Source organism: Poecilia reticulata, linkage group LG5 (assembly GCF_000633615.1).
Source record: "Poecilia reticulata strain Guanapo linkage group LG5, Guppy_female_1.0+MT, whole genome shotgun sequence".
Classification (NCBI taxonomy): domain Eukaryota; kingdom Metazoa; phylum Chordata; class Actinopteri; order Cyprinodontiformes; family Poeciliidae; genus Poecilia; species Poecilia reticulata.
The window spans coordinates 11,417,647-11,428,856 of NC_024335.1; the positions used below are offsets into that span (position 1 = coordinate 11,417,647).

At 37.1% G+C, this 11,210-nt stretch overlaps 1 protein-coding gene across 3 annotated transcripts in view; it reads left to right on the forward strand.

Annotated features, from left to right (window-relative positions):
• mybphb (myosin binding protein Hb) overlaps window positions 1-7,998 on the forward strand; it is a 12,011-nt gene extending 4,013 nt beyond the window's left edge. For 2 of the 3 annotated variants that reach the window (XM_008409000.2, XM_008409001.2), the window contains 8 exons: window positions 2,435-2,523; window positions 2,613-2,808; window positions 2,889-3,028; window positions 3,846-4,005; window positions 5,500-5,636; window positions 6,612-6,798; window positions 6,917-6,970; window positions 7,666-7,998. In XM_008409000.2, the coding sequence (XP_008407222.1) occupies window positions 2,435-2,523; window positions 2,613-2,808; window positions 2,889-3,028; window positions 3,846-4,005; window positions 5,500-5,636; window positions 6,612-6,798; window positions 6,917-6,948 (941 nt within the window). In that variant the 3' untranslated portion in view covers window positions 6,949-6,970; window positions 7,666-7,998. Of the gene's footprint in view, window positions 1-2,434; window positions 2,524-2,612; window positions 2,809-2,888; window positions 3,029-3,845; window positions 4,006-5,499; window positions 5,637-6,611; window positions 6,799-6,916; window positions 6,971-7,547; window positions 7,578-7,665 lie in introns of all 3 variants that reach the window. The other variant, XR_533693.2, reaches the window with a different exon arrangement.
• Window positions 7,999-11,210: the final 3,212 nt, after the last annotated feature.

The following is an 11,210-nucleotide window of genomic DNA, read 5'->3' on the forward strand; positions in this document are numbered from 1 at the left end:
TGGATGGATGGATGGATGGATGGATGGATGGATGGATGGATGGATGGATGGATGGATGGATGGATGGATGGATGGATGGATGGATGGATGGATGGAGTTGTAAAGCAATGTTTTATTCTTCCCTCTCCTGTTGGCACGTACCTGCAGCATTAATGCGATAAAACCGTGTCTCGATGACTTCCTCCCATGATTAGTTGAAACCCTGTTCTAGCCTGCTGGATTGTGAGATTAAACTGACAGTTTTCAGGATCCTCTACACCTAACAGTGTTAATCTGCGGCAGTAGTTTCTGGTAAGATGACGGTTGGGCTCTGAGGATTTGAAAAAGATGAGCTGTGTACCTTTCGTTATCTCTCTGATTGTCGTTAGCCCTAAAGAAAAGTGGAAGCAAAGTGGGTGGAATGGCAACATGATCCCGACTCAGCTGGCAGCAGACAGTGTTCACCATACCAGATGGTCCACAATTAGAAACAATTTTGTTAATGGTTTCTGGCAGAATTACTGCACATCTTTGGAAAATAGCTGTGATATACCTGCTGGTAGCAAGTAGTTTTTACTGAGAGTCTGTAGTGCATAAGGATCTTTGCCAGGATTCATGCTGAGGAAAGGGTCAGGCTAATTTCTGCAAGATTGATGGTGTCAAGTGATTGGACCTAAAGCAGGTGGGGGCTGTGAAGAGAAGCGGGGGTGGTGAATTCCAGCAGGGCCTGTCTCCAAGAAACAGGGTGGTGACTCTGACTTCTCAGATGGCACCAAATCTCATAGCAGCTCTTGCAATTCAATGTTTATTTTGCAACATGCTATAGACTTTACAGGGGAAGGCTCATTGAGCCTGATCCTTATCTCTACTATGTCAAAAGGCACTAACTGTTTAGTATATTTTAACTTTACAGCTAGGATTCAGAATTTTTCTTTTTTATATTTTATTTACCAAATTTTACTCTATACAATTGATTGTATGTCTATAAGTTGGCTGCTGTTGAGCTGTAGCTAGTAGTTGTTTTTTTTTTTTACAGAATTTATTGAAGGATTTAATTATTTTTTTTATGTAACTTCATCTGCAAATTTGATGTGAAGGGTAGAGCTGACATAGTGAGTGCTATAGTATCCCTTCTTTATTTAGAGTCCTGACAAATGTAGTTATGCTGCACTCAGCAGGTGGTGAACTCCAGCAAGATACTCCAACAGTATGACTTCTGTATCACGTCAGAAGTCATAATGACTAACTACCCATGATGGTAATTATATATGTATTAAAGAGATTATCAGCTGTACTTCAGCTTTTAATGAAATAGGACTTTATACAGAGGGTAAAGGAAGGAGGTAAACTTTTACAGTTTGTTAAGCCTTTCATCATGTTTGACTCTGTTGTCTAAAAAAGATTTTATTTTTTTCTATTGGCGAAAATCGTTGAACACATACAAGAAAAACAAGGGGACATTTATTGAATTTGAAGTAGATGGCAATTTAGAACTCTTGTGCGGAATTCATATGACTTTGTCTGAATTGGACGTATATGTTTTTGTGCATGACCAAATAAGGAATAAATGAATAAATCAACCATACAGTCGATGCAAAATGAGTCAAACTTAATTTAGTCATTACAGTACAGTTTGTTTCCAGTGTTTACGTTTTATGCTTTCAAAAAAAATACTTGAATATGTAGAAATGAACTGATTTGATTAAATCAAACATGAAGTGAAAAGCTGTTTATGCAACAGGACATGAGCCACTCTCATTCATCCAGGCACAAGTCAAGGTCACGTTACTATGGTTATGAAGCTGTGCCATTAACCTTTATAGATCATTGAAAAAGAATTTGACTATGCAAACTATTATTTCAGTAAATTATTACAAACGATTGTGAGATGGTTATGATGGCAGACCAAAGTGTTTAAAAGGTAATTCTTCTACTCTATGAGAATATATTTAATTGTATAGATTTGAATAATGACTTTGTCTTTATAAAGATCCTCTCTGTTTATTCTGGCATGCAGACAATATAACCTTTTTCGGTAGTCCTAACTAAAGTAGAACAGACAACATTTTACCTGATTTTATGTCCAATGAGGACAATTGTAAAGTTGATGTAAATATCTGTAGTGGTTTTAGCCACACGGTAAAGTAAAAACAAATGCATCCACAAAATATATTTGTCTATTAACTGCACACCAATTTATATCACATCCATGGATATAACTTCAGTTACATCAAAGGAATGCTATGCACATCATTAATTGTCATTGTTGTCATTTGTACAAAATCCATTTGGTTTCATGTTCTGTTTTTTTCTGGTCCAACCCCTGATGTAAAGGAAGGCAGCATTTTAACTTTGGAATTAACCTGTTCTTTAAAGACCAAGACAAAACTCAATTCTGCATGAAGTTATTTTTTAACATAATTTAGTGACTTATTTGTCATATTTATTTCCTTAGATCGTCCCAAAGTCCGTTTGCCTCGTTTCCTTAGGCAGAGATACGTCGCACAGGTTGGGGAAAAGGTCAACCTGACCGTCCCTTTCACAGTAAGCACTTAATCTCTTCATGAAACACAATACAAACATAATAAAAAGAATCAAAGCTCAATCTATTATTTTTTTTTTTTTTTTCACAGGGTAAACCCAAACCTGAGGTGTCCTGGACAAAGAACGGTGCAGCACTGGACCCAAAGAGAGTGAACATCCGCAGCACCGACAGAGACAGCATCCTGTTCATCCGTGCAGCCGAGAGAGATGACTCCGGAGTGTATGAGATGTGCTTGAAAGTGGAGGGCTTTGAAGACAAGGCCTCACTGACCCTTCAGATTGTTGGTGAGTAAAATGAGCACACACACAGGGGAGAATTAAAACTGAACGATCTGCTATTGATTTTTATTAATCATGGCCCACAGAGCTGCCAGGGCCTCCTGCCAGTGTGAAGATTGTTGATACCTGGGGCTTCAATGTTGCTCTGGAATGGACTGCACCCAAAGACAATGGGAACACTGAGATCACAGGATATACAATCCAGAAGGCTGACAAAAAGACTGGAGTAAGTTCTCAACATTAATGAGTTGTGTCAATAGTCTACAAAAAGGTTAAAATCATTTACAAATAAAAATCCTAAAACATTTGCATTCAGTTTCCTCTGAGAACCACAACTTTTGTTTTGAGTACAGGTGCACATATTTTGGGATATTTCCGTAGCTTTTTTTCACTAGCGTATTTCATTTCAGGATTGCAAAGTTGTTAGCTCCTTACACCTTTCCATCAGTTCTGACTAGATTTCCTCTCCCTGCAACAAAAAGCATCTCCACTAAACAACTGTCCTGTCACCATGTTTCATTGTGTGGACGTTGAATTCAGGGATCTGTCTGTTATTTGCTACCCCACATTGTAGTAAATAACTTTCTTCTGTCTGTGTTGTTCCCTACATGACTTGTGGCAAACTGCAAACTTCTTATTGCTTTGTTTCAAGAACTTTGTGGATTGCATGAGTAACAGTTTTCTAATTCTTCCACCTTAGCAGTGGTTCTCTTAGCTGCTTCTCTGATTAATGTTCTTCTGGCTCACTGTGTCAGTTCTGTGTCAACTCTTTTTTATTTTCCAGTTTCTCCATGAGCTTTTCAAAGCTTTTGATTATCATTTAATAACCTAACCCTGATTTAAACTTCTCCAGAACTTTATCATGCCATGACAAACTCTCAAAACCTTCTGAGAACACCGACATTTATACTAATGAGCCTTAAAAACGTGAACAGTATTGGCAGGATTGGAAGCTTGGTTCCTTCAGTATTTGTTTGGTGGTTTGCAAGGCACTGTTGGCTGTCATTTTATTTTGTTTTGTTTTGTTTTGTTTTGTTTTCCAGGACTGGTTCACTGTGTTGGAGCATTACCACAGGCTGAATGCCACCATCTCTGACCTCATCATGGGCAACACTTACAAGTTCAGAGTATTTTCTGAGAACAAGTGTGGAATGAGCGAGTCAGCTGCTGTTTCAAAGGAAGAGGCCAAGATCCTGAAGACAGGTAACAGTTTGTCTGCTGATATTAGCTACGTCCATTAATAAATAAAAGGAGCCAATTGGTAAGAATGTGTTGGAAGGTAAGAACGTGTTGACGGCACAAATGGCTCCCACTTTGCTCAGTTTAAAAGTCTTTTCTACCTCAAATGAGATTCTTGTTCAAGCTATTTTTTTATTACCAAAATATTGAAGAAATAAATTATTTCTGAGCAATAGCAGTAAAATTATGAAATATAGTAAGAGGGATTACAGAAATGGATGCAGTACAGAAACCAGTTACTGATGAGCATTAGCAATACGTCCTTTTCACCGTTACTTTTAAATCTTTGTTCAATAAGTTTTCAAGCACTGACAGCTGTACTGAGTTCTTTCTTTCAAACTGCAGCAAGTTTTCCAATAATTATCAGTAAACCACAGACTATCAGTTTACCAGCAATTACTCTAGCTACCCCAAACTAGTAGTAAATTTGTTTTACTATTTGTGAAGAGACTCAACTGTTTGGAAATTAATTAGGTTTCTGTGTCAGTTTCAGATTATTTAAGAAAACAACTTATTTCAACCCTCTACTGCATTTTATATTTTTATTTTACTATTATTAGCTATATTTTTTTTTATCCTAAATACTTTCTTAAAGTTACCTTAAGACCTCCCCTAACTGTTTTTCCCCAAAATAAAATATAAATGTACAGGAGTTTTGACAAACAGTATTTTTCATAGTTTGTTTAAAAAAAAGGTGAAAATGCTCCTCCCCATTATATATGAAAATAATGTTGGAGGAGGACAAAGCCCACTTCACTGGCACAATGTGTTGGAGTTATGATGTATTTTTCCATTAGCTTTCACAAAAGCACAAGATGCCAATCTGGGTCGGCCAGATATTGGCTGCAAAGTCGGCTCTATCCTCCCGTTGTTGTGGTATTAACACCCCCTTCTATATCCAGACTTCTGACAAAAACTAAAATGGCTGTAGTCTGCTATTTTTTCTGCTATCGTCTTTTAGATTTTTTAACCAGTGCACAAATTGTTAATCAGTCTCAAAATTTTACTCTTGGGTCATAAATTCACAAACTATTGAAAAGGGTGTATAATAATGAGATAACATGTTATTTTTTTGTCTGCTAGGATACAAAACATTTATCTTTTCATTACCTTTTTAATGACTTAGATGTTAATATATTAACCCCTAATTATTGGTTATTTGGTTCTTATTAAGCATATCGTGTTAATGACCTAATTTCACACATTTATGGGTTTTTATGCAAGTCATTTCAAATGTTTAAAGGTGCAGACCTTCAAAATGGGGAACACATTTTGTCTTGATAAGAATTAATTGGAGACAATTGAGAAATGCTATTAAATAAATCATTCTGTTGGTGTTATTCAAGCAGAATTATTGTTTTTTTTCTTCTATTACTCCTTAACTCGGATACTGAGCAGATTTTTTGAGATAGGCAACATCAACGCAAAGTAAACTCTAGACTGTTCTTGATCCTTCAGGTATCGACTACAAGCCTCCTGATTATAAGGAACACGACTTCACTGAAGCACCAAAGTTCACCACGTCTCTGAGCGACAGAGCCACCACTGTTGGCTACAGCACCAAGCTGCTATGCTCCGTCAGGGGATTCCCCAAGGTACCCTTGTGATTCTTTATGGTTCATCCTGCAGCTGATAACTTCAAAAATAATACAAATAGGATGTGAAGATTTTTTTTGAGGGGAAGAGGAAGTTATTTTGAGAAAAACTGAGAAAGAGTGAAATCTGTTTTTTGAAGTGAAGTTTTCTATCGCGCTTTAGACATTTTGTAACCTGCTGATGCTGCCGTGACCTTAGACCACAAAAGGTTTTGAGCGGAGGTCCATTCGAGGTTATCTACTTCATATTGTAGCGCTCATTTAAAAACTTTTCTGTTTTGGTTTTTTGTCCCAAAGGAAACTTGTTGACTCTTATTTGTTGTCCACTAGCAACAGGCACACAGAAGCAATAAGGCAAATTATTTGTTTAATGATTTTTCCACTATCACAGATATCAGAGTAATGCCTCATCTGTTGTCTGTTGTTTACCTGTGATATGAAATTCTGACACTTTAATGTCACCTGTCAAATGAGAGCAGATGGGATTGACTGTCCAAAAGAGTCTTAGACAATCTTAAGTCATATTATTTTGTCATCAGATACTTACTTTGGCTACTTGTCAGCATTCCCTTCATTGCTCTAGCATTGCTTACAGTACACAGGCTTTGACTTGACAATGTGGAAGATCTTCACCTGCGTTCGTTAGCTTGCTGCCTGAACCTCTCACCCTCTCTTTTGGCTAATAATCAGCTGGGTCACCAACAGGGCGAAATGTCGACAGAATTCTTTTTTGAGGCATGGGAAGAGGAGAAGCAGGGGGATGGGGAAGCTTGGTTGGATGTTTAACATTCTGTGTGGAGCCCTGGGAGGTTCTCACCATATCGTTGTAATTAAAAGTCCCATACCAAGAGGGTACTGTGTGTCTTCTTCAATCAAAACGTGTTTTGTCTTGCCATTTGGCTCAAGTCTTGACAGAGCACACTAATTGTTTGCTGGCTTTGTGATGTGACATTGTGCTAATTTGTTTTCCAAAAGCCCAAGATTGAGTGGATGAAGAACCAGATGATTATCGGAGACGACCCCAAGTTCAGGCAGATCTGCGTCCAGGGCATCTGTTCTCTGGAGATCAGGAAACCTGGAAACTTTGACGGCGGTGTTTACTCCTGCAGAGCCAAGAACGATCACGGAGAAGCAATCATCAGCTGCAAGCTGGATGTCAAACGTAAGGCCAGAATTTGAGGTTTCACCATCGCTTTGAGTTTGTTCATTCAACACATGCTTTGTGTTTGCGGCAGTGTTTAAGTTTCAACTGTAAATAACTTGAACTTTCTGCTCAACAGAACCAGCAGTTCCAGACGCAGACAAGAAATAGATGAGCGTCTTCGCTAACACAGGTGACAAAATGATCTGAATTCTGTTTTTGCTACAATTTTTATACTCACTATGTATGGAAGTGAGGTCAAAATAGGTCTGCGGCAGTTGCACCTGGATCTTTATCACCCACATGCCACGCAAATAAAACTGTAAAACTCCATCTAGTTCAAGTGACACATATATAAGGGCTGAGGGAGCTCCAGCTTCCTCTATGACTTAACCGGAGAAGGCTGTCCATACATGGAGATCACTAAACTTGGAATAGTTGGCCTCTCCCACTGACAGGGTCTAACCGGGAGCACCCATAAATTAAATCTGTAATGTCTCCCGCTGCACTCAGTCAGGTGACTTAATCACATTTCCAAGACTCAGCAGCAGCGACAAGAACGTATTTCAGAGCACACAGTAATTTAACATGTAAGATCTTTTCTTCATACCGATACAAGGACAATTTGGTGGCTTATGTTAATATAAAGTGTCTTAAGGAGCTGATGTTGTGTATAAATGTTCTGCATATACTTCTAAATTGCAGGAAATATCCTCAGATCACTAAACACCTGTTTTTTTGCTGTTGTTCTGTTGCAATCCTAAAATTAGGAGCAGAGGGTAAGGTCTTTGCAGCATAAGGTGTGTGTCACTTTAGGTGTTTCTAAAGCCGGTGTCCACAACAATTAAAGCAGATGTTAAAGTTCAGGTTGTCTCTCTGTCATCACAGGATCGGTTGGATTCCTGGAAGAACTTCTGTCTGTGGCTGGTGATTCCTTTGCCGACGGGTTTTAGCCTCTGACGTCTTACCGAGTAACATCTACTAAGATGAACAATTTTTGTCATCGCTTCATGCCTAGAACAAAAATATTAAGTCCACATCCATGTCCACAATTTGTTTTCCACAGGAATACTTTCATTAATAACTGTTATGTTGTGACCTCTTCAAACATTGAACTATTTAAACGACTTCCCAGTCTTACTCAAACGAATTTACTGTTCCTCATAGGAGAACTACATGTAACATCTATGTGTTTATATCAATAAATAATTTAATTTCTGGTTTTGTTTTTATTACGGTAAAATTATTTATTTTGCATCATAAGATTTAAAACATACATCTTACTCAACTGTTAACTTATATATTTATACTTAATAATTCTGGCAGATCAGTTAAATATACTCATTTGGTTTTAGTCATGCATGTAGAACTAACTAGTTTTTCATTGGAAAGGCAGGGCAAACTGACGCGTACTTCATGATTTGTTAAAACAATTTGAAGTTTGTTACTGCGGCTAAGAAATGCATTATAAGAAAATTAAATGGACGCACCTTACCATTGAAAGTTTAGGTAAAAGGTTACTAGATATAATAAAGTGATAAATCACTCATTTTCAAAACAGAGACCCGGTGCTATTGTAGAACGTGTTTGTCTCTTTGTTAAGACTCTAGCAGCAGAATTTGGGATGAACTGCAGCTGCCTACTTTTTTATGCACTTAAGGACTTAATTAAAAATAGAACCCGCTACAAGGCATGCACACATTTTGCTGTGTCTCCTTCTGAATCAAGTAACATAATTCTTGCAATATTTTTAAAGTTGTATCAGCTTGAATTAGAAGTCATCTTTAAGTGGTTGTGAAAATATAAGTCAAGGTCTCTAACTTAGATTTCTGTCATAGGATCATGTAGAAATTGAATAAAATTAGTTTTACAGAGGTGCCTTCTCAAAGACTAGCAGGTTTCCTTGACCTGCATGTCAAGGAAACCTGCATGTAATTGTTGCTAACTTAGATTAAAAATGTCCAAAAACATAAACTAAATCCTGACTTGTGCTTTGGAATTTAAACCAATTTAGCACAATACTAGGAAACTAATTTTTAGATTTTTACCTGTCCATTGCAACTAGTTGTGTCAAATGCTAAGTCTGTTAACTAATTTGTCACTATGTCTATCTTTAACAACGTTTCAAACTTTTTGTCACTCATTTCACAAAGTGAAACTTGTTTATTTTAACTGTAAATCAAAATAAAATTTAGAGGGGACTTCACAATGAGCAGACTGAGTCTGAATCCAGTGCATAAGGAGCTATTATACTCAGAAGAATCCTACACATGGGCTACGAATGTTGCATTCCTGATAGAATAAATGTCAAAAGCATCGTACTTGGGCTAAGGAGAAATAGAGCTGAGCTATTGCTCAGGGGTCAAAAGTGTTTTTAGATCGAAGAGAAGTTTGAATTGCATGTGGAAATCAATGTCCCAGAGTCTGGATGAAGTGTAGAGAGGCACAGCCTACCAGGATGTTTCATGCTTCCACTGACAAGAAGTTTTACGGCGATGTTGATTTCTTTTTCTGGGATCACAGTGTCAAAGGTAGTTCAGTCATCACGCTGTTACTGCGCTTGATTGGCCAATGACCTGTAAACTCAGCTGAGCTTAACGCCACTGGGAGTTTATGGAGTGTTGTCAAGAGGAAGACAAGAGACACCAGACCCAGTAATGAAGATGACCTGAAGGCTTGCAGTGTTTCATGCAAAAGTAGACCCAACCAAGTGCTGAAATTAACATACTTTTCAGAAACTTGACATATCTGTTAAAATATCCTTTTTTATTGCTCTTATTTAATACTCACATTTTTTGAGACACTGAAATCTGGTTCTTTAGTGTCTGTATACCAAAACTACAAAAAATCTGTATAAGGTTAGCTTCCTGAAATGATTGAAAAAAGTAACTTTTTCACAATGTTCAAATGATTTGAGCTGTACTTGTGTTTGTTGAGGAGTTATTACTACCAATGAGTGCAAAATAGCATTTTTTCCCTGATCGCTCAAAATATGCAAAGACGATATTAACATAATGCAAGAACTGAGTAAGAAACATGTCAAAGAAGTTCAATATGCATCAAATGCTAAATTCATAAAAAAAGGACTTGCTGAAAAAAATTCAAACTGGTCAGCGGTTCATATATTTAAGTATTTAGACAAATTTGACCTAGAATGTTTAAAAGTTAACACTTATTAAGATATTTTTACTGCAGTGGAACCCTGAGGGTAACTTAACTGCAGACTGGTTCAGCTGCCATCTTTTAAAAATCCATATGGCAGATGATTATGCTTCACCTGGAGACAGACAGGCTGCGCCTTAGTATGCCAGGAATACAATAATGATAATACAAATCTAAAGAACTGATCTTGTAACTATTTCATCTTGGAGTTTCTAGCATAGTGACAGGGTTTGGATGCCAGCGATATTGAGGTTACAGAAACACCAGAGTTGACCCAGAGGCTTGACAAATTTAGCCTTGCTGCTCCATCTTGTTGAGGTTATTTTAGGACCAAGTGGCTCAGCTGCTTCTGCGGTGTTAGTTACATTAACTGAGTGGGAAAACTACAAATAAAGAATAAAAATCAATGTAACAAACAGAAAGATGGTCTTATCTCATTACCTTATTATTTTTTCACTTTTAATACAACTGTTGTTTTTTTGGTAGAGGTCAGAGCACATTAAAACACAAAGCGCTTTTCTCCTAAGATTTATTTTATTCTGAACTGTGTTACAAAATTCACTCTTAGAAATCCTATCAAGGTAGTAAGAACAAAAATGAAATTAGGCAGAGTTTCTTTGGGCTTATTGTCCTCTAGTGGTCTAATCAAGTAACTACACTAGTAAACATAAGTGAAAAAACTTGATCTAACATATAAATGTCTACCTTACGCTTTGTAAATAAATAAATCAGGTATCAGAGGTCACTAAATAGCATGTAGCCTAAACAATTTAATTATTCTGACTTCCATCCAATAGTATAGCTGTTCCCTTTTGAATTGTGTGCATAATTTGAGCAGTGTAGCTTTAACCTGTAGGCTACAATCCATATTAGGTCTCAGGCCTATTTCTGATGTCCCTGGATGCTGACATGCTCCAACAAGGTCACAGAAGTAGACATTTCTTTGCTAATTTAGATCATGTACAGTAAAAAGGTAAAAAATAAGATAAAACATCTTTTAATTATACAACTTTTTTGGCGGCAGTCAAAGCACAATATCTCTGTATTAAGAAAAAACAAAAGCAGACGTCAAGGAAAAACAAACAATTTAATTTTTCCTACAGTATTAAGTAGCTATTAAGTGAAACATAAAGCCCGTGATTAAGAACTGATCAAATCAATGTGTATACATACTGGGAAGGCGATCACTTCACTGTCAACAGGTAACACTAAAGGCACATTTCTCTCCCTTAAGTTACATATCTGCCTTCCTATCATTTACTTTTTCATTA